The sequence below is a fragment of the Castor canadensis genome, chromosome 15, assembly GCF_047511655.1.
Source record: "Castor canadensis chromosome 15, mCasCan1.hap1v2, whole genome shotgun sequence".
NCBI classification, from domain to species: Eukaryota; Metazoa; Chordata; class Mammalia; order Rodentia; family Castoridae; genus Castor; species Castor canadensis.
Window position 1 is genome coordinate 95075427 of NC_133400.1, and position 24309 is coordinate 95099735.

General features: G+C 40.7%; 1 protein-coding gene across 8 annotated transcripts in view; it reads left to right on the top strand.

Moving 5' to 3' along the window:
* The window catches only part of Dip2c (disco interacting protein 2 homolog C), a 386747-nt gene that overhangs the window by 271208 nt on the left and 91230 nt on the right, over positions 1–24309 (top strand). For all 8 annotated transcript variants that reach the window (XM_020160915.2, XM_020160916.2, XM_020160917.2 and 5 more), the window contains 9 exons: positions 4886–4977; positions 10183–10293; positions 17006–17129; positions 17464–17573; positions 17737–17839; positions 19928–19992; positions 21256–21349; positions 21487–21606; positions 22855–22969. In XM_020160915.2, coding sequence (XP_020016504.1) covers positions 4886–4977; positions 10183–10293; positions 17006–17129; positions 17464–17573; positions 17737–17839; positions 19928–19992; positions 21256–21349; positions 21487–21606; positions 22855–22969 — 934 coding nt within the window. The remainder of the gene's footprint in view (positions 1–4885; positions 4978–10182; positions 10294–17005; positions 17130–17463; positions 17574–17736; positions 17840–19927; positions 19993–21255; positions 21350–21486; positions 21607–22854; positions 22970–24309) is intronic.

Sequence of the window (24309 nt, forward strand, 5' to 3'; positions counted from 1 at the left end):
TTGCTGTGTGTATGTGTGCGCGTGCATGAGTGTGTGTGTGTGTGTGTGTGTGTGTGTGTGTGGCATTGCTAGGAATCAAACCTGGGCCACCTTATGCATGCTGCTGAGCTGCATTCACAACCTGAGCCCTGAGTTCGGATGTCTAATGCAGCAGAAGCAACCTTTGTCTCAGTTCTCAGAGTGTGCTTTGCCCTCTCTGCACCCTGGCTGATTGCATGGTGTCCATCCACAGTGAGGGGTCATTTCAGCTAACCCACTTAGACTCATTCTGATCTCTGAGGACAGCCTCACAGACACACCCAAAAATAATGCTTGAGCATTATGAGCATCATATAGGACTTAGCATTAAGCTAATTATCTATCCTGCCTAACGGTATGCCAGTGTCCTGCATACAAATGCGAACATGCAACCCTTTCAGCAGAATTTCTTTTTCATAGCTCTTACATAGTCATTTGTTTCCCCTGCAATGGCAATTGTAGTTTCCAGGATTTGGGCTTTTAGGATTTCAACATTTGGGATTTTGGGCTTTCAGGATTGTAATTATGGGTGTGTGTGTAAGGGGTGGGATAGGATTGATTTTCCAGGATTTCAACACTTAGCATTGTCAGTATTCAAGGCTGTGACTTATGATTGGCACCACTTGGACATTTTTAGTCAAAAGAAGCAAAATCTATATCCACAGTTCTTTTTCAGAAAGCCAGAGAAAGGAGCATCCCTTAATTCTTCACTCAGTGCAATTAATGTAGTCTGTAAACTTTTGCAAGTAGGTAGCTATACTAAGAGAGATGCCTTCCTGCTTGCTCAATAGACATGAACAGACTATCTGGTTATTTTCACACTGTCTACTTCATGTTTGCAAAGAGACAAAGCTTAATAGCTAAAAGGCCAAAATGGCTCAATCTGCGTCTGCATGTATAAGGTCATCTGTTTTAATCACACAAACACTGTTCTGATTGCAAGTAGGAAAGAAGTTGATTTCTACATTAGCCGTCAAGGTCAAGAGCCAGATGTTATGTTAAATGCTGGAAGTAAGTAGGGTCAAGTCTTTCAAGGTAGGGCTCAGGAGGCACCAGCTGTGGACCAGTGCCTTTCATGCAGTGAAACAGGCTTTGGGTTTGGGAGCGTATTTTGGGTTTAAGGGCTTATGTTTCATAGCCCTTTGGTTTTCATGACTTTTGTTGGATAGTTTTAAATGGACAGAGAATGTCACCCATGGTCAAGCATAATCTTGATTTATTTCTTTTTAAAATTATGCTCTTGGAAATAGGTTTTATTCCATCAAAAAGGCTTCAGTATTACCCTTGTGTCTGGCCAAATTCATCATCGTTGCTAATTATGTACATGGAATCATTATCTCTTGACATCTCATTGCTCTTACCTGCCTGTATGTGGGAAAACCTTAGGTCCCACCTGTCTACATGCATGAGCATGTGTTCATTCTGATGGCTAGATTAACCACATGGAATACATTGCCACAGTACTTGGGCTTGGGAAGTCAAAGCTGAGTGACACACAGAGAGGTATAGAGTCTCAAGTAGGATAGCCACTGTCTGCTCATGGGCTGCTGATTACAATGGCAACACTTGCTGCTTTTTCTTGCACAGCTCAGATGAGCTTGAGGTCTAAAACACAGACTGAGTGTTACATATCTTAAAACTTGGTTCATCAAAGTATCATACAACTAAAGCATTTCAACTCCTACTTTGAAATCATCTATATTTTAGTGTATTTGAATCTTCTATGTTAGTCGTGTATAGTGACTCAATCTTAGTTTTCCCTTGCTTGAAGAAAACTAATATATGAAACTAATACATTTCCAAATATAAGATTACAGCTTATCAGGATGTGACTGTGTTGGTTAACACAGTGACTACTATAGATAATGTTATCTATGTAGAAACATAAAACAGATGAACCAATGATTGAATATTGCTGAGAAGATTCAGGAAGAAAAAGTTCACTGAATTTGAATTGTTCTAATGCCTGAGTATTTGGCATAATCAAAAGACTACTGTTTAAAGTTTTATAGTTTCCCTTCTGCTCCAAAATTTAGCTTCCTGCCAAGTCCTGGGGAAGTAGAATTCTTACCTGAGAGCTTAGGATATTTAATAGAAAATATAGGTGGCAAATGAAAGTTGTGAAAAGCTGACAAAAGATCTTATGTCTTCCATTTTCCAATAGAAATACAAAGCATACTAAAGTACCCATGGGATGCCCTCAAGTATTAATAAAATAAATTAATAATCTTAAATTAATAAAAATAAACCATACCATACAGTTAATTTCCCTTTATTATGTCCTACCTGGCAAAACCTTTTCAGTATCTTCTGAAAAATCTCCTCTCTGGTTTTAGTGCATTTCAGTTTTCTACCAAACAAATGCTTATGTTCATGTTTTTTCTCTTTTTTTATGGCTTTACTTTTACTCTAAGTGTTCAAGGAATTTAGATGCCTGAATTAAAAAAGCATTGGGCTTTCTTTCTGGACATTTGTTGGTGTTTTGCACTGTTAATAGTGTTGTCTTTGAAACTCACAGCCCAATTTTATGGTGGGAGCTCTGCAGTTACATTTTATGGTGGGAGCTCTGCCTCCCTGCTCTGCAGTTACATTTTCTGTGCAGTTATTTGTTCCTCCTTCAAATCTGAGTGAAGTTGAAGTTACTATGTAATAAGTAGTGCTTCCTCAGTATCTTTATCCATCAGTCAAGAACTTCTATATCTTCTGTTATTTACATTCTTCCGTTATTTACATTAGCAGCTGAACTTAATCTTTCTATAATGTATATATATATACAAAGTATAAAAATACTAAGTATACACCAAGAATTTTGCCACAGGTTGGTGTTGGTTTTGTCCTTTAGTAATTCTCTATTGAAAAGTCACTTTGTATGCGTTTATGATACTGCACTTTAAGATTCTCAACTGAGAATGAGTTGATACTTAACAAACTGTAATGGTGCTAATCAGTTACAATTGATTTGTTCATTTACAACATGTTGATATTTTTCAGTTACAGCAAATTCTAATTATTCAACTATAATAATTGCTTAGTATTGTTTACATTAAAGAAGTCTGTAGGCACAAAATACTTAGGGGGAAAAATCATTCCCTGAATTATTTCTACTACACTGATGACTGCTTACACAAAAAGAAATATAATCTCCACATAAAATACTGAGTGATTTTAAAGTGGCCAGCCTTGAGATCTATAGCGTCGAGACGAGGAGTTAAAGAAGATGTAGAAGGGAACATAAATAAAATCTTACATCTAATAATTAAGTGCAGAAGAGTTATACTAAATTCCATGCCATAAGTGTGTGCCTTATCAAAATTTACTAGTGACATTGATAAAACTGAGGCACTTGTTGAGGACATACTACAAACCAGGAATGGCCCTAGGAGCTGGGACAATCAGAGATAAAATGTGTTTGCTTGGAATCACTGAGGGGCAGACAAGTTGATGACCCTGATAAATAGTAACTCTACTAGTTTGGTAGCTGCAATCCCAACATGAAATAAAATAAAACAAAGATCAAAATGAGCTGTAAATCAAAAGAGTTCTGTGATTTAGTTTTACTTTACAATCGAAAAAAAAACAGATTAAAAGAGTGTGTTAAAGCTGAAAATAATTAGAATTACTCTTTGTTCTATTACTACATTAATGTATCAGCTAACACCTTCACTCTCCCTGAAGCACTATGAGCGCTTGGTTTCTGGGACTAGGTTGCAGAAGGCCTGTATGTTCTCAAGAACTCCTTTGAGATTTGAAGTCATTTTTCTTCCACCTCAGACTACTCACCATCACCTAGATAATACAAAGGAAATACCTGGTGGTGGGATGAGGCAAGGATGTAAAACATAGAAGTCCTTCAGAGCTGGCTTTTTTTTTTTTTTAAGCTCTTAAAAATGTTCAGAAGAAAAACTTGTATTTAGACAAAGTTTAAATTTTTGTCTAAAGTTTTTTCTGAATCCAGTGATAAGGTTTTTTTCTAGAGTTCATAATTTTAAAGTAATTCCAAATATTTGCCATTATCCAAAGTTGACAATTCCTCTTCCAAAATGAGGGAGGTTAGGAAATTTGAATCTGAGAAATTTCAGACTGAGGTATGAGAAGGGATCAGGCTTTTGAGTGACTTTAAGGGACATTTTTGTGCTGTTTGTAATCATATAAGACCAGGCAGATTAATAAAAGATACATACATCAAGAGCAATTGAAGCAGAGTGGTATTGGTGTCATTAACCACAGCTCCCCTTATACCTTCCCCACAACCTGTGTGGTGAAAAGTAAAAGTGTTTGTGGTTTTGCTGTAGGTTCTTTACACACTAGGAGGAATTTCATTGGCATTGGGACCCTTATTCAAATATTCGGTGTCTCTGAATGTGAGTCAGGTCTGTTGGCACCTGTTTTCTGTAATGATTTCAGGAACTTGGAATAAGTTGAAGACTTCAGATAAAAAAGGCTTTGGGTAAATTTCATCTCTGAGAGAGGATTTCTCAAAAAAAAAAACCCCACCCTCCCAGTTCCTTGGCTGTGTAGTGTTAACTAATCAGAGCCTTGTGACAACACGTCCCAGCAGCTCCTTCCCTCATCTGCCAGGCAGAACACAGACTAAAGTTGGGTTCCTAGTTTTTTTCTTTCTCCTGAAGCTTTATTTTTAAAAAACCTCTTGTACTTTCCTGCTTTTCCTGCATTTCCAGTTTCTGGTCTTGCCCACTAGTTCTCTTTTTCCTTGACAGTCGGTAGGCCTCGTGTACTAGATCTAAACTGGATGTATGTATAGACTATCAGAGAATATGCTCTAGTTTAGTGTGCATATTTGCACATAACTGATAAGGCATATGTGTAACAGTAAAATTACTGGTTTCTTTATGCTTTGTATTGACAGGCAAACTGTGGACAAGAAGTATGAAGGTTGCTTACAACATTCTCCATAAGCTAGGTACAAAGCAAGAACCTATGGTGCGGCCTGGAGATAGGGTAAGTGCAGTTTAAATTACTGGATCTGCATAGCACGGTCTTTTGTAGAGAAGATGCCTGCTATTTCACAAACCCAGCATTCAGCCTCTCCTCCTTCTGTTACTACTATGTAAGGCTTTCTTCATGTTTGAAGCAGGAGCAACTGTGTAGAAAGTGTCATTTAACTTCCACAACAACTCAATGAGCTGAGATGTAGTTTTTCTCTCATTTTATGCATCAGGGACACTGAGGCTGTGAGGCAGGTAAGTATGTCATGACATGAAGGCAGGTAACTAGTAAATGGCACCGCTAACCTTCAGGTCCATGCCTGCCAGCCTCCAAAGCCCATGTTTGTAACCACTGTCATGGTCATGGTCTCTCTCCTTATTCGCAATGCACTGTGTCATCTACCTGGGCAGGCAGGACAATATTGAGGGTGTTTTTTACATTAGTCGGTGAGACAGAGAATCTTGCAAGCCAACTGTTGGGCCAGTTCTTTTCCCAGTACTGTCTTAGTACAAGCTCACCAACTGCAAAGCAAATTTATTCTTATCACAACTGGGTAAGCTAAAGAGGACAGACGTTAGTTTTTCTGTTTTAATGTTATACCTGAGCAGTTAATAATCTTATCCAAGCTTTATACCCCAATATACATGTGGAACTTGGTTCAGAACCCAGTTTTCTTGCCTTCAAATGTACTGCCTTTTTTTTTTTCTATTTGCTGCTCTGTGTCATAGACGCTCAAAGGAGGCCTGCTAGTGAATTCTATAAAACAACATGTTAGCACACCAAAACCCAACAAGAACATGAGCTTCGGTTTACTTAAGAGTAATTACAAAGACATGGGCCTGTTATGGCGATTTTTTGAAGACAGCTGTAACTCCAGGATAATGTGTTGGACATTGGTTCTTTACTTTTGTCATTGAATGATTTTAGCATCAGCTTTTAAAAATAAACTGTGGGTAGGTGCCATACATCCTGGACATAAAATTTACTCCAAAGCTCTAAGGATTTGTGTGGCATTCGCAGAAAGATAGACCAGTGGAATAGAGTCGAGTAGGCTAGAAATAACCACATGTATGGCCAGATGACTTTAAGCTGTGCCAAGATTCTCAATGAAAACAGCACAGACTTTCCAAAAAACAGAACTGAGAAAAGGGGATGTCCACATGCAAGAGAATGAAATAGGGCCCTTAAGGCAATAAACAGCTCCCCGCCCAGAAAAAAAACCCTCAAAATTAACCACCCACCCTAAGGAAGACCTAAAATAAGAGTTCAAGCTATACTACTCTTAGAAGAAAACAGAGAAGAAGCTTTGTGTAGTATTGGATTTGGCAGTGATTTCTTGGATCTGACACAGGCAGGCATCAAAAGAAAAAATAAATGGCTTCATTAAATTTAAAAACTTTTGTACACCAAAAAGTATTATTAAGAGAATGAAAAAGCAACCTAAAAATGAGTGAAAATGTTTGCAAATCATGTATTTGATAACAAATTAATGTTCAGAATATATAAAAAATAATTCTTACTAATCAACAATGGCCCCCAAACCCCAAAATTTCCAATTAAAAAAATGAGCAATGGCCAGGTGCTTGTGGCACAGGCCTAGCTAATTGGAAGGCTGCGATTGGAAGAACATGGTTTGAGGCCAGCCCTGCAAATAGTTCACAAGACCCCATCTCCAAAATAACCAGATCAAAATGGACTGGAGGTGGGGCTCAAGTGGTAGAGTGCCTGCTTTAGAACAAAGCCATGAGTTCAAACCCCACAACCACTTAAAAAAAAAAGGCAAAGGACTTGAATAGACGTTTCTCTAAAGAAGATTTACAGATTGTCTATAAGTACGTGAAAAAAAAAAGTTCAACATGACTAACCATTAGGGAATTGCAAATTAAAGCCAAATGAAGCATCACTTCACACCAAAAAGGATGGCTCTTGTCAAAACAGAAAGTGACAACTGTTGACCAGAATGTGAAGAAATTGGAGCCCTCTTGAGCTGCATCATATAGAATGGTACAGTCTCTGTAGCTGGTGGTTCCTCAAAAAAATAAAATAAAAAGACAGAATTAAACACAGAATTATCATTTGATCCAACAATTTGCATTGACGGTCCTACAACAGTGTATTTAATCCATTGAACTTTATACTTAAAAATAGCCAAAATCATAAATTTTCTGTTATGCAAATTTTGTCACAAAAATAAGAAAAACTCAATTGTTTATAATATCTCCCTTATCTATAAGTTGGTTCTTAGCAATTTTTAAAGAAATTGTTTTGTAGTATCACCTCCAGATTCTTAAATTTTCTTTTTTTTTTAATTAATTTTTTTTGGCACTACTAGGACTTGCACTCAGGGCCTCATACTTCCTAGGCAGAGGTGCTCCACCCACTTGAGCCACTCCACCAGCCCCAGATTCTTGAAGTTTCTGTGTAATAATAATTATAACATACACTTCCTAAGATGTTGGTAGGAAAGTGGGGGCACGGTTTTTCTAGGATGGAATATACAAGTAGATTTTCTTTGTTGGGTAGGTTTGACTTGGGCTAGCTACTTTTCTAAATATTTTCTTTAAAAAAGCTGTCCAATGTGCTCCAGTGGCACAATTGGTTAACGCATGGTACTTACACAAAAAAGCTGTCCCTGTCGTTATCATCTGGCACATGTGTATTTATTACATAAGTATATATATTATGATAGTGGTCAATTGATACTAATCTTCTGTTCTAATAAACAAGATCGTTTATCCTCTTTGAAAATCAATTTTCAGCCATGCACTGGTGGTTCACACCATAATCCTAGCTACTTGGGAGGCTGAGTTTGGGAGGATTGTGGTTCCAGGGAAGCCTAAGCAAAAAAGTTTGCTAAACTCCATCTCAACAGATTAAAAAAACAAAACAAAACAGTTGGGTATGATGGCATGCCTCTGTCATCCCAGCTGTGGTGGGATACTTAGAAGGATCAGGTCCAGGCTGACCTGGGCAAAAAGCAAGACTCTCTCCCAAAATAAACAGAGCAAAGTGGGCTGGAGGCATGGCTCAAGTGATAGAGCACCTGCCTAGTGAGAAGCCCTGAGTTCAAACCCCAGGACCATTACCACCACCAAAAAAAAGAATTTTCAGTAACAGTTCTCCCTAGAGCAATGAACATTTAGTGTTTAGCATAACTAGTATACCTTTCCAGAGGAGGACTGTGCTAATGCAACATGGAAATACCTTCAAGAAAGGCCTTTGTCCTCTGCTAAACTGTTGTGCTATGTCCACTCATGGAGCTTGCCTTTAAGAAGCTTGATTTATTTTTTAAAAATCCTAAAGGCACTTTGATAATCAGATTTTATATAAATTGGAAAGTAGCTGGATGTGGTGGTGCACACTCATAGTCCCAGCTACTCAGGAGGCTGAAGCAGGAGGGCTGGAAGCTGAAGGCCAGCCTGGGCAGCAGGATGAGACCGTGTCAGATTAACTGGTTGATTGATAGATAGATGGACAGATGGATGGATGGATGGATGAATGGATGGATGGATAGATAGATAGATAGATAGATAGATAGATAGTGTTGAAGGTCCCCAAAAGAGGTAGTAAGAGCTGTAGCTGAATTCTTTGAGAAGGGGACAAATAGTTTTCATTTGGAGGAGCATACGAGGTCTGAGTACCTTCTTGGGGAGGAAAACTAAGCCTGTTGCTCTTAGGTACCAGGAAATAGTGTCAAGGACTGCTGAGGAGGGGAGACCTGAGATGTGCAAAAGGAAAATAAGCCACTCATTTGCAGTTGGGTATCCAAAGTGTCTTGGAAGGAAAGTTGAGGAAGAAGATGGGATGTTTTCATAATGATGAAATTGCCTAACAATGCATTTCTGATCTCTGTGATAAGGCTAGATTAACTTAAAAGTTATGGGAAATTGGGTCCAGTATTTTTATGTAATAGGTGATAAGGTAAAGGAAATTTTGACAAACATAAACCATTAAATGCCTATACAATACAAATAGAAAATATGCCAAGAAGTCTTTGCATCAAATGCTCTCAAATATACTAAAAATTCAAATACTCAAATTTTAGGGACTATACCAAAAATTAACAGATGAAATTCACTCAAATTTTAGGGAATATACCAAAAATTAGCAGGTAAGAGAAATGAAAAACAGTTCATATGGGGATAATAAACGATCACGTGGAAAATCATTCATCGTTTAGACACACCATACTGTTCAGGATCATTGCAAAGTGTATATGGAACTGACGACTAATAGTACTTGTTGGGTGGTTTACAATAACTGCGTTCTGAAAACTCCACGATGATTCTACTGTAAAATTCGCTAGACTTGACAAAGGATGTGTGCATGGAGACCATGTACAACCAGGAGTTCATTGAAGACTTATCTGTAACAGTAGGTGACCAACGTATGCACGTACAGTATTATTCTACAATGCTGCTACCACTACCGAGACCAGTAACTCGTGCGTTTCTAGTGGTTAACTTCTGCAGATGCATGAGAAGTGTCAGGTGGGTCACACTGAGTTCTTCACAAATGATCTCCTGGACTGGGGGTGTGGCTCAAGTAGTAGAGCACCTGCTTTGCTAGCACGAAGCCCTGAGTTCAAACCCCTCTCCCACCAAAAACAAAAACAAGATTCTCTCTTTTGACCTTTACCATAGCACTGTTACAGGTTCTATCATTATTTCTGCTATTCAGATAAGAAAACTAAGACTTATCTGAATAAGATAAGTATAAGATACCAGAGCTAAAAACTAGTGTGGGCTCTATATTGAATTCGGTCTGGGTCTGGCACCTAAGCTGTCTGCCCAGCTATCTACTGAAGAATTATACAACTATTTAATTACAGTTTTGAGGAGTATCAAAATACAAGAAACTATATGTAAAGCTCAGTGAAAGTAGTTAAAAACCAAAGTAGTGTGTGCACTGTAATTTCAGCTTTGTAAAGGTTATGTGCTGTGGAAAGTTATGTTAACATGTAATATAATGAAAGGTAGTGGTGTTACAGATGACATTTGTTAATGTTTATCTTTTTACCTAAATTAAAGAAAACCTGAGATACTCTTATTTAGAAGTGTTTTTACATAGAGTGCTTAATTTTTTCTAATATCTTCCTTATTTAGAATTTTAATCTTGCCACATCTGGAAGGGTGGTTTCTGCCATTGGGTCTTAGAAAGTAGAAGACCAAGTGTTAATGTTGAAATTTCTTCCTCTTTGTTGGCCTGTCCCTCTAGGTAGCACTAGTATTCCCCAACAATGACCCTGCTGCATTCATGGTGGCTTTTTATGGCTGCCTGCTGGCTGAAGTTGTTCCTGTGCCCATCGAAGTGCCACTCACAAGAAAGGTAAAAAACTTGTTCATTAAACCCTGTTGGAGGGACATGACAGGCTCAATGGCGGTCGGACATCTGTTGAGTAAGAATGTGCAGACTGCGGTTCTCAAGATGGCTTTTCATCCTAGCTGGGATGGATGGAAACATGCTGACTCTGTGTTTCTGAGACTCTGAACAGGTTTTCATCAGTTATCTCCGCAACAGGAACACGTAGCACAGCTCCACTGCAGGGTGTGCGGCTTCCTGGGGGCTGAGCTTAAGTTTACTCGGTAGCAGAGTATATTGCTGACTGACCTCATTCTGTAAAGAGCAGTCATCTTGTTCCAAGCTTACCTATGATTTGTCAGATCCTATTCTGCACTTAAATAGCTAAACTTGCTGTTATCATTACCATGCGTTCAGTATAAAGAAACTAATATAAATACGGACCTTGCCAACTTAAGTCTCTCAGTCCATAGGATGTCTAATGCAGGGTTACGGCAACTCTGAGAAAGAAAAGCAGAATGAGGAGCCTACGGGAGAGCAGGTGTGCTGCTTATGGAGGAAGGGTGGTCAGGAATCGAAGGAGAGGCTGCCACAGTGGTCCCTTGAGCTGTGTAGAGGATGGGCCTTGCCCTTGGATGCTGCCCTTCAATTATCTGGGCTCCATTCAGCATATCTGTAATGAACAAACTATGTAGGATGACTTTTTCAGCTCCCAAACTTAACAATGCATGTAGCCCAGTCTAAGTGTTTTCAAAAAAACTTTCTGCTGTTGTTGTAGCTCCTCTGACATTAAATTGTATTGATTCAAAATTTAGTAACTTTCAGCATCTCTCAGAGTACATCATGGGTAGCTCTTCAGAGCCTGTGCAAGTTGTCTGGTTGCTTTTCAAGCTCTGTTCCTTGCATGGGGAAGGGAAAGACATGGGATTCCTTTCAGAAGTGAACAGGAGAGGTCATTGCCATTTAATTTTCTATGTACAAAGCCAATGAGTTCCTTGCTGGTCTTTCCTTGATCTTAATTTACCCATGCATGTGTCAGGCAGGGCTGCTGCAAGTAACCCTAGGAGGGAAGAGAGTCCTATAATCTTTGACCTTAGAGCTCCCCACCTCCTGCAGAACAGCCCTGATTTCTGCATGCATTTGCACCGGCACTCTGGGTGTACATTAGACACCCTATGGAGTGCTTCCTCATCTCCATCAGTCTTGTAATCTTCAAAGCATTTGAGTATAGGAATGGGGAAGAATTTGGGGATTTCTTGAACATCACAGTGAACGTTCTCCAGGCTACTTTTCTAGCCCCACCATTACACTAATCCTAAAATCCATGATGCTTCTCTCAGTTGATGTGTCTTCAGTGGACAGAGCTGTCTAAACATAAAGAAACCTACTTAAGGCTCACAACCCTCTTCATCTCTGAGCAGTAGAAAGGTGATCATTCAGAAGAACTTGTGTTAATGAGCATGTGGGGCTAGTTCTCTGTTAGAGGTTCCACACTCAGATGCACATCACTTGTCATCATTACTAGTGACAACTTCTTGTGTTTCCTTCTCACATATGTAGTTTAGACTTGACTATTTTAAATGTATAGCCTGCCACCTTCCAAACCAGAACAGTCATCTGAGTGAAGAAGGTAGGATGGCTACCTTCCTGGAGAAAATACAAATGCCACTTTCTGGTGGGCAGGAGGACTCTGCTAATACTCAACATTGTAAGGTGTAATTTCAGAACTGCTGATGCAGGCATGTCATAAGATCTGAGGTGGCAGTCATTTGGGTCATGAGCTGTTCTACTGTAGCACATCTTTCAGATACTAGGAAATGATGAAGTTGAGTACCTTTTGAGCCCTGCTTGATAGCCTTATTTTTAACCTGTCTATTTGAGATGTATCTGACACCTTTCTATTGAGGTACTGCTGCAAATGTGTAGCGGTGACAGTTGAAGGAGAGGAATGCTTCACTCCATTACAAGAGGGACTCACAGTCTGCTTTGCTGAGGCAGCCCTGTGCACCCTCAGGCTCATTGTGCAGAGGGCAGGTTTGGCCTGGGGATGTGGGGCATCTCAGAAGTACTCTGGTCAGAAAGAGAGACAGGATGGGGATATTGCAGGGTGCAAGGATGTCTCACTTTCTCATTGGGAAGTCAAGGGAAAGACCCCTGACCCATAGCTTTCCCCCACTATCCACAGTGACAGCCCCCATTCAGTGGCCTTGATTTTGGTTACCAAAGAATCATAGACACCAAAAACCCTCTTAGAGGACAGGGCTAAACCTCTCTACTGCCCTCTTTGTCAGAGCATTTTTTGAAAGGAGAACATAGTGTGGAGGTAACAGGGCTTGAAGGTGACTGCAGAAACCATGGAAAGGGCACAGACTTTACCAGGACAGCTGAAACTTTTCCAAACCAGCATGTGAACCGTGTGCGGAGTGCTAGAGAGCAACATGTAGTTTCCATTCATACAGCAGACACCCTTCCCCTGGGGCTGAGCCTCTCAGGTTCAAAGATAGTACAGTGATTGTAGTTTTAATATTATTTTCAATTGATAAATCATAATTGTGTTTCTGGGGAACAGTGTGATGTTTCGATGTCTATATGCAGCGTAGAATTATTACACAAGCTAATCAGCATAGGCATCGCCTCACTTACCTATTGATTTTTATGATAAGACATTTGACATTTACTCTTAGTTATTTTGCAATATGCATTTTTACTTTAAAAGTATTCCTCTTGTCCATGTGAATCATTGTGACTCTTGATCAGCAATCCCCACTGCCTCCCTCCTCACCCCCTCTGCCAGCCTCTAATGGCTCCTATCTGCTCTCTTTGTGAATATTTTTAAAGCATCCACACATGAGTGAGATCACGTGGTATTTGTTGTTCTGTGCTTGGCTTTTTCCTTAGCTAATGTCCCCTAGGTTCATCCACATCATTGGGAATGACAGAATTTTCTTCTTTTTAAACACTGAATAACAGTCCATTGTGTGTTCATCTATATTGATTAACTCTAAAGTTCATCAATAGCCATCTCCTGGCTATTGTGAGTAATGCTACAGTGAATATGAGAGTGCATACGTTCCTTGCACACATTGATTTTAATTCCTGGCAATGGGATTTCTGGATCACATAATAATTTTGTTTTTAATTATTTGAAGAATCTCCAGACCACTTTCCATGATGGCTGTATTAATTTACAATATTACTGACAGCATACGAGGGGCCCCACTTATGAAGATAAAAACCCTTCTAATAGGTGTGAGGTAGTATGTCACTGTGGTTTCTATTTACATTTCCCTCATGGTGACATTGAGCATTACTTTGTGTACTTGTTGGCAATTTTTACGTCTTCTTTTAAGTCTTGGAGAATTTTTCTTATTTTCTAACTGAAAGTGTACCTTGGCTTGGTATACTTCAAAGTGGAGTGAGATAGGCATGTAAGTGTAGTAATGAAGTATGTGACTCCCTAATAATTTCTTCCATCTGCGGCCACTAGAGTTGTCTTAAAGGTCCTATTGAGAACCAAATTTTCCAAATCCTAAATATTGCCTAGTAAACCTTACTCAACAATTTAGTCCCCATGTACATTTATTTATTGATTCTCTAATCCTTGGGTTGGCAGGAAGAACTCAGACATTTATAGTAGGAGCAATTTGTGTCTTGTGATAGTTTCATTGGGGAAAGGTAATAAGAGAGAACCAATCAACCATGCATCCATGTCAGTGGGACTTGAGTTGTCATTGCAGATCTGACAGTGTCTGTATTCATTTCTCACTGACTGTGGTCAGAGGGGATTTGCAGACCTGGAGAGTAGGCTGATTCAGAATCTCTTTGAGGACCTAAGGCATGGGAATCTGGGTACAAAGGAAAGCTGGTACAGAGACCCAGAAATGCTGGCAGAATGAGGGCATAAGAATACATCAATTGATAAATTTAGTATTGATAAGGAAATTTTCTTCTGTTAGTTTCCTTGCTGGATCTGGTACATTACCACACTCATCTTTAAGCTTATCTGTCTGCAGTGTTTTTGTTGATTCTGCAAAGTAATGCATTTAGGATTCTTCTCTTCATTATGTCTTTCATTATTATTTTAGACTATCTCCTGAGAGCACACAAACTGGTAAGTCAGCAATTTGGCTAGGCAAGGAATGAGATGATATAAACTAACAGTTTCAAGGGCTACAAATCCAAAATGAGTTGCATCATGTTTGCTCGAGAGAGACTCCTTTTGTGAATGATTAGTGCTTTCTGACTGAGGCTAGGCCAGCAGTGTGCGGGATGATGGTCCAGAATCATAGTTATACTGGCCTGTCTAATGAGGGTTTACTGCCAGAAAGACTGTACACAGAGAGAACACGCTAGGCAGTGGCACAGTCAATCACTCTTTAGCTACTGGAGAAAGATTGAAAGTTGAAAGGTTTGAACTCAGGCTTGGTGTAGCTATTCAACAGGTAACAGTGAGTCAGTCACTAAGGAGATTTTGTTATCGAAGAATTGATCCTCTGCCATCCTTGTGACACAGTCCTTCCTGGAGGTAGTGGTAACATAAACGTATCTCCACCTTCCCTCTGAGTGTGGCACTGTGTCAGCCTGTATCCGAGAAAGAAAATGCCTGCCAGATAACACTTATTTTCATGGGAAAATCACATGGAAAATGATGTCAAGGTCAAAGTGTGCATCCTGGGGGATTCATTTCATGAATATTCTTCTTGAGATGTGATGCTGCTTCTCTGGCTTGGCCTCACATCAGCCAGCTGGAGGCAGGTATGACCTTTCCAGGGACAAGACAGGGGCCTTGTGGATCATGGGAAGTCATTGCCTCTGGCATAGAGTGTCGCCGGGCATCCCGTCCTCAGGGTTATGAGCAGAGACAGTTGCTACAAAGGACTGTGCATCCCCTTTGCTTTGATGCCAGTGTGCTTGGGTCTGGCAGCTCTTTCTTCCATCCTTATTGGGCGTTGTGTGTGAAAGAATGCAGGTGGAGATGAACACAGCATGTACGTTCAGTGTCAGGCTTGCTGAGTGCTGCCCTGAGAGGGCTGGTGGGGGCTGGGTGCAGAGAGGTCTTTCAAAGACCCCATGTCTGATGGACCCTGGGGAGGGACTTTCTAGAAGAGGACGAACAGATAAGGACCATGCCTCAGCTAACAGCAGCATCTTCCCAGTTCCTCTCCTGCCATGTACTTTCTAACCTCTCTCTCACTTGTATTTTTGGGGCTTTTGCCCAGCAGGCCCAAGGCCAGAGGGTTGCACCCTGTTGTCAGTTCCTACATGCATTCTGCATGCAGCTGTAGGTAACTGACCCCAGTGACTCCCCATGGAGAAACAGCTGTGACTGTGACTCCTGACTCAGCATGGCATTACCATGCTTGGGAAAGAGCTGTGTTCCTGCTGCCAGAACCGATGCCATCCCACCTGTCTGCCTCACCTCTGGAGAGCAGCAGCATTTGCTGATGTGATAATCAAATTCACATTACAGTACCTGATCATGACTTGTATTGCCAGAGGGAAAAGCATCACAAAAGTGTCCCCCAAATGGGAACTGTCCCCATCTGCTGAGGTCCAGACTTCCTCTCTCCTTGTGCAGTTATATTGAGAATGCAAGTGGGCTAATTGGCTGAAACTCCATCAAAGTTCCATGTAGAGAGACGTGTGTTCACTGTAGATTTTAAATCTACCATAAGGAGAGTATGAATGAAACATTTAAAGAATATGACTTTGAGATTTGGATGCTGCTTCATTTATCCAGGTGAAATACCGCACGTTGTTCCATGGTTTCTTATTGGCTGCATGTGGATGGGCAGAGTCTACAAGCCAGGCTCCTGGTCCTCCCATCCTCTGACCATTGCCAGGCTGTGTGTGGGCTCATGCTGGGGGTTCACACAGCCATCTGGGGATTGCAGCCAGGACTCATTTGCTACCCTGTGACATTTTTATTACAGGAATCTTGGCTACTGTGGGGCTTTCTATTTATTTTCTGAATCAACTGCCCAGCAGCCAAGCTGTTAAGACTGGTGGAAGTAAAGAGATTGGACTGAACTGTCTTGGTTGTTCATCTGTCTTTTTTGCATGGCAGCTGTATATCAGGGGTAATAAAACTCACAGAATGATAGTTTCTATAGCTGCTGCAGCTGGGGACAACCTGCTATGCAGCATCTGTTCACATGTGACATGGTGAAATCAGTTTTGGGAACTTGGTGGCTTCTTGGGCTTTTCGTCTCCTAAGTTGGTATCCTGTAGCTATGGCCCATTTTGGTGCATGTTGGTTATTTTACTGAGACCTGATGTTCTCAGGATAGGAGAAAGAGGCTCTGCCTAGTGCATCCCTTCTGGGATTGTCACCTGCATGCATTTTTAGTCATTGAGTATTTAAAAGTTAGTCTCCAGGTATTAGTGTAATGCATACAAAGTGTTTTCTTGGACCCTTTCTCTTCTCCACAGCAAGTCTTGTAATCATAGTGTTGTAGAATTGGCTGGCAGTATAATGACAACCTTTTCATGAGACCATGTGCTGAGCACTTTAAATAAGCTCTCCTTGGTCCTCTCTCAAAGCAGGCAGCAGAGTTGGGGGTCTATCCCAGTACTCTAGACCCTTATGCTCACACCCTGGATTCCCAGCTGTACAGGAAGAGAGGGGCTTACAGAAATGGGCTCAGTTCCGTAATACCTAAGATGAGGCATTGTGTTTGTGTGGAGTGCAGCCATATCTTGAATTCTTAATTCTTCTCTCTTTGTCACCCTCCCCCAGGATGCAGGGAGCCAGCAGATAGGTTTCTTGCTCGGAAGCTGTGGCGTTACTGTAGCCTTGACTAGTGATGCTTGTCACAAAGGACTCCCAAAAAGCCCAACAGGAGAGATCCCACAGTTTAAAGGTATGACACGGTGCCTTAGAGCGCTTACTTACTCTCCCTGGGTCCTTTATGTCACACGGCTGGCTCCTCACTTGTGGAAGAAGGCCTTGTCAGTTCCATGACACAGCTTGGCTCATGTGTCAAAATCTCTGATAAAACATGAAACTCATCAGCCTCTGGGTGATGTGATTTATATGGAGGTGGCTCAGTGCCCTTTTGCTGGTGTTGTCTTAGATTCGATGACATAGGGAACCCCAGAGATTCCATCCTGCCTGAAGTGACATTTGAAAGTATGCCATATGAATGGAGAGAGAGAAATCCTCCTTACTTAAAGAATTTATTGTTTATTTCCAAGGGTGGCCAAAGCTGCTGTGGTTTGTCACAGAATCCAAACACCTGTCTAAGCCACCTCGAGATTGGTTCCCACACATCAAAGACGCAAATAACGACACTGCTTATATAGAGGTAAGTCAGACACTGCCCTTACGTGGTATCTGGGTATGTGTCTGGGGAGTCAGAAAATCCAGAATTGAGATACTCAGATCGCTTCAAATAACTAGAAAGGCTGTTGGGGGCCAGCATTTTGTCTCTGGGAACCACTTCTCTGCACCTTTCTGTCTCATTTCAGTACAAGACATGTAAGGATGGAAGTGTGCTTGGCGTGACTGTGACGAGGATCGCCCTGCTGACACACTGTCAGGCACTCACACAGGCGTGTGGCTACACAGAAGGTATGGATGAGACTGAGGCTCCTGGGGACCTGGGTTCTGTGAGATGCCTTGTTGACTAGGGATGGCCTGATGGAGAGTCAACCTGTGTTGTTCCTGCTACTAACTTTAAAAGTCGTGATAAGTTTGTGCCCAACTGATTGATTGATAACTTAGCGAATTGTTGAGTGAGTGTGTTAGCTTGACTGGATCACAAGGTATCGCAGACTGGCTGGCTTTAACAGCAGACTGGAAGGCTGAGACTGGAAGCCCAGGATCAGGATGCTGGCAGGCATAGTTGGTGGTAAGGTTTCTCTTACAAGCTTGTAGATGGTGCCTGCTGGATTGGCCCTCACATAGCCTTTTCTCTATGTGTACCTAGGGAAAGAGATCTCTTTCCCCATTCTTATAAGGATGCCAATCAGATCCCCACTCCATGACCTCATTTAATATTCAGTATTTCCTTAAAGGCCCAACTTCCAAGTACCTTCACAAGGAGGGGGAATTGGAGCCTCACCATATGGATTAGGAGGTCCGAAACTGCGTCTGTAATAGTTAACACCGTGGGTGCTCCTCCATGGATTCACCTGAATGTATCTTTAGAAGCAGTTTTTTAAAAAGGGCTCATGAATAAGAAGCTCTACCCTACGAATTGAATGAGAAGCTCTCAGGTGGGTTTTCCAAGCTCCTGGGCATGGCTTCCACAGTGGAGAGCAGTTGCTTTGCAGAATGCATTTTTCTTTCCCCCGAATGATGGCTATGGGAGGTGAACAGGTAGAGAGAACAGAAATAACTGTAGTAACAGCTCTTAACTAGACACAGAGAAGGGCAAAGGTGGTTAAAGTAGGTTCCCCTGGAACCTTCTGGTTTGCTGCCCCAGTCTCCTGTTCAGGGGCAGGGCCACAGCAGGCTAGACATGCACAGTCTCTTTCTGGGAACTGAACACCATTAGAGTTGCCCGTCTCTCTACTTCGGAGTGAAATGTTTTTCTTTTTCTTACTTTTTTCCGTTGTCTCCTCATTCTTTTGATAATCATTCCTTCTAAAACCAACTTATTTGTCACGTGGAGGTGCCATGTTTGACCCATGGCATACTTAGAGATCCGTAGTCTCTAATCATCATCTTATTTGTTATATCCTCGTGATCTGTGTTCTTGACCCTAATGTTTTGAATTTAAATATATATGTGTGTATATATGAACGTATATGTAGTGTGATTTTATCTATACATATGTGTAAAATTATCCTACGTTTTAAAAGTTCTCTTCTGTAAAGGGATCTACGATGTTTCTTTGGAGTATATTTATTTTCAAGTCCCTCTTCCTGGTTACCCTCCATAGTTTAGACTCTGAGAGCAGGCTACAGGATGCTGAACTCTTGGCAAATACTGAAAGAAGGAACAAATTAAGAGTGTAAGCCATGGCATTGGTAAGTGCCCTGGGCAGTGAGTGGTAGCTGTGGAGGCCGCATATGGGCAGCTGAAACACTGGCTTGGCAAGTGAAATTTCAGAAAAACTCCCAGCATCATTAGCAGCTGCCTGCCCAGCTTGGCTGCCACAGTCAATGGGACCATTTGACTTGCTCTTTCCTCTTTTTGGAGGCTCATGCCATATAATCCTTGAATACTCTTTCATCCCTGTCTTTGCAAATTTTGCCTCCTTTATCATCCCACCCAACCCTTGAAGACTTCTTGTAGAGCAGCAACACAGGCCTGGGCTTCACAGGAAACTGACCCCTTCCTCTGGTGGTAAACATGCTTCCCCATCCTGAGACTCACAGGAGGGAAATGCAAAGACATCTTCCTAAAAGAGAAAAAGGGCAGGTAGGGGAAATAAATTCTCAAGGGATGGAGTCAGGTGTGTGTAAGTGATGATGTGGGTAGCTGTCGCTCTTCACTTGGATGTCAGAGTCTTCACCTGCAAATGCTCTCCAGGCCTGGCCAGCACTTTTCACTGGTCTGATGAAAGGCTGCAGAATTTATATGAAGACAGAGTGAAATGCTATTCTTCCAAGACCCATCGTGACTCTCTGAGGTGATGTTGGGTTTTCTTTGCAGTTCTGTCCGTGCAGCCATGTCATAGTAAAAATGCCTGTGATCCTTTCTCTTGTACAGCTGAAACCATTGTGAACGTGTTGGACTTCAAGAAGGATGTGGGGCTCTGGCATGGCATCCTGACGGTAAGTGACCCACCTCACTGTGTCTATTATTAGGTGAATATGCTCAGTGTCAGAACCAATTGAGATCTGTATGTGCCACCTTCTGCAGCTCCCTTCCTCCTAATTGTTAGGAGTCTTACATTGTCTACCGATAGCTCACAACAGCATAGTAAACCAGCTGGTTTCAGCAGCTACTTTCTTGAGTCCTGAACACATAGATTGAGGTTACAGCTACAAGAGCAGCCCTTTCAGGCCTATGTGAAGTTCAATGTGTTTCGTTCCCACTTTTGGCTCTTAAGATTTCACACCAGGATTATCAGTGCTTTGTTTGTGTTTGGTCACTTTCCCATACTGCTCATCTGCCTAGGATGTTCTTGTTATTTTTCCTTCGTAAGTCAGAATTTATGGATATTCAGAAAATGTGCTATTGCATTATTCTACAAAGGGGAAAGGAGTTTACATAGTTGTCCTTGATGAAGGAATTTCAGCATGCCTTTAGAGACTTGTCCTCTTCAGTGAAATGTCTGTTGAGGTTATATCAGTGAGAGGCCTTAAAAGGATCTGTACTTAAATTCTTTGATTCTGTCAGGGGCAGTTGAGGAAAAACACAAGCAGAGAGAATGGAGTTGAAACCAGAGTTTTGGGCCCTAGACTCAACTTCAGGGGCTCCACATGTGAGGCCACCCACCCTTATGTGCCAAATAAAGAGATGAGTAGTGGTGAAGGGCAGAGATACGAGGTTTTAAAATAGCCCAGGCATGCCATAGGAAGAGACAAAGTTAGCATTTCAACCCATTTTCCAGGGTATAGATGTGAGCTTTAGGTTTAAATAAAGGATTTGGGGTATGGTGCATATGGTATGCATAACTGTTGAGCAGTCCTGGTCAGAGGGTGGCTGGGTAAATCATTATCCAGAGGTTCTGGAGGAGTTACCACTGTGGTCACTTGAGGGGAACAGTCTGGTCACCAACAAGTCATTGTTACCTGCTGGGTGGTCTGTCATGCAGAGGCTCTGTTATAGGATACTTTTGGGAAGTTACTTCCTTTTAAAGTTACTTTCTTTTTAAAGGATTATAAAAGATATACACAGAATAGTGTTGAGCTCTGCACTTGCCCCATGAGAGTTCTTCTTTCGTGTGTTACCTTGAGTGCCTCAGCGAAGCTCTCTGGTCCATTTCTTCCTGCTGAGCCTCTGTTTAGATGTGTTACCTGCTGTGTAGGAGCAAACCTTATCCTCTGTCGCATGCCTCCTTGCTTACCTCTGTGTTCGTTCATTGATTTCAGAGTGTCATGAACATGATGCATGTCATTAGCATCCCGTACTCGCTGATGAAGGTAAATCCCCTCTCCTGGATCCAGAAGGTCTGCCAGTACAAAGGTTGGTCTTCCCTGTGGCCTAACGGTATTTTGGTGACAAAGATGACTCACCATTCTCCGTGAATCTCAGTTACCTGACTATTTCAATATCAGCCTGGTCTGATGGTGACACGTGATAACTTCTGTTTTTCTTTGTAGCAAAAGTGGCTTGTGTGAAATCAAGAGACATGCACTGGGCTTTGGTAGCACACAGAGATCAAAGAGATGTCAACCTGTCCTCTCTCCGCATGTTGATAGTGGCCGATGGAGCAAATCCCTGTAAGTGAAGAGTCCATTGTAACTCGAAAGACAGGCAAGCCCTAAACAGAGCTCCTGCTTTTTCTGGGTGTCCTACTTTATGCTGTGACATTTCTTTTTCTAATCTTTATCTTAGTTGAGGTAGTGTCTTAACATCACTCACCAGTATTATTCACTAAAGCACAAAGGCATGGTAGGCAGAATGGTTAAAAACCAACATGTTTGCAGGCAGTCAGCCCTGGGATTAAAGGAAAAATCCTGCTTCTATAGAAAATCTTCCTTTTTAAATATTATTTTCTCAGTTGTGAAATGATACCCAGATGATGAAGGTGGGATTAAAAGAAGTAATCCTTAAGTGGTATATACTGAGTGCTCAAGAAATTGGAACTTAATGTTTTATGATCTATAGTAGTATAATTGACCAGTAAATTCATCTATTATTTTAATGGAATTTCATTATCAAATCCTGTAACAAAAAATTCCCAGATGCGTAAAGTAGCATTTTTACAGCATACCATTTATGTACCTTAAGAAATATTTTAATCATTTGAAGCAAGCAGATAAGTTTTTCTTGTTGTTATTGTTGCTGTTGTTTTTGTTTTTTGAGGTATATAAAGCTAGAAGCCAAGTGGATGAATAGATGGGAATTAAATGAAAAAATGTTTCTGGCCACATTTATAAACTAAAGCAACATATATTTTCCTAATGCTTGATAAACCAAAGTGGGCTTATAAACAGATAGCATAGTTTTATGAATGGTTCTTTCATTTATAAAATAATTCAGCAAACTGTGAGCTAAGGAAATAAATAATTTTTAATCCATAGTGCTATGGAACAATGCATCTTGCAAAGTAAATCTGTATTTGAAAATGGTTTACGTGTTATATTCCCTATAATTTTACCTCAATCTCATTCAAGTTAGTACAAAGGAAAGTTTTCTTTTTCTAGTGTAGATTCATGAATTTCTTAGAACTTGATACTGAAAATAGGGAAAACATTTTAGAAAAGTTATTAAAGTAAGCTCCTCAGTCAGCATAAATGTCTTAAGTTTAGAAGTTGCATTTTTTAAATTCTTGAGTTCTATGAGCTTGTTGAGACTATCATCTTTTGTTGAACCATAAATAATAAATCATTTAAATGAGTTATATCTCCAGGTTGCCTAACTGTTTGCGCCTAAATCCTAACAGCAAAGCTATTTAATACTATGGGATATTTTAAAATCAGTCATGGAGCTGCTCTTGTCTGATCATTGTCCTTCTTTCCCTCTAGGGTCCATTTCTTCTTGTGATGCATTTCTCAATGTCTTCCAGAGTAAAGGCCTTCGGCAGGAGGTCATCTGTCCCTGTGCCAGCTCACCAGAGGCCCTTACTGTGGCCATCCGGAGGTACTGGATCACATCAGTTAAAGTAGACAGCCTAGAGAGCCACCCTGATTAAGTAGCCCCCAGAGGCTAGGAAATAGTTACTGCTTAGTGTGAGAATTAAGAACGAGACCTGACCTTTTCAAGATAAGCTTATTTCTCTGTTAAATAATCACATGGTTTTTTTTTTCAGTCATTTGTCTAGACTGATTAGTTAGTAAAACATTTCTCATTCTCTAGTTTTGTCCTAATTCCTTAGTTCGTAGAACTCTGTCTTAGAGTAAGTGGAATGGAACTGTTTTGTCTTTGTAGGATACTTATACTTTCATTGGCATGTTTCAGTCTCTAATTTAATTTAATTAATAATCAAGTGAACATTGGATGAAGTAAGATTTTGCCAAACAGATATTCCCTTGTGCATGCAGTTTTTATGTTGTTTTTACTTTCTGCCCTCTGGAGTCCCACACTTTAAAAAGCACTGGTTTTCTGAGTCTTTGAGCAGCATGGTGGCACATCAAAGGCTCTGGAATCTGTGATGACCATATACCCCACAGCCCGGGCATTGAGTTTCCTGGAGAGCTTTTGTTGGATCAGCATTGTTAACAGTAGTCCTTGGTCATATGTCACTCAAGCCTGCAGAACAGCACAGTGCTTAGGAGGAAGGTGATATTGGGATATAAAATTTATTCTACCAGGATGTGAAGATGAGATTTGTTTAACACCGTAAATGGCCTCAAAATAGTAAAGGAACTAGGAAGACCTGTATTTGATCACCATTACCATGAGTTGGAGTTGGCTGTCAGTCATCCCTATGTGCTCCTAGTTATCAACACTAATGCAAGAAAGAAGTGTTCACATATATAGATAATTGAAACTTCTAACATAACTTACTTTGGGGGTTCCATCTCTAAGTAGAGTTTATTCTGTGTAGTACAAATGTATGCCATTATAAGAATGGATGAGGTAGAATACTCAGTGTACAAAGCACATGGATTTCACTCTGTATTACTAAAAATCGAGGTTTCCAAAAATATTCACTATAAGTTTCCTTAAATAAGAAAACGTGTGATGCTTTTAGATTGCATAACTGAGAAATCAAAAATCTTTAAAGTATCAGAAGCTACCTTTGATCTTGGTTGAACCACAAATTAAGCCTATTCCAATTTTTAAATGGATGATGAAACATGGTATCATTATCCAGGATCCAATCTTCCATTTTAGAAAGATGTATAGTGTACTCTATCAATAACCTTTTGACATTTGTGTTTGACCTTGGAGTACAAAACACACTTAAGATTGTACAATGAAGCAGAATTTTTAATCACAACTGTGTTATTCCAAATCAGTTTTTAAATATGTGTCTA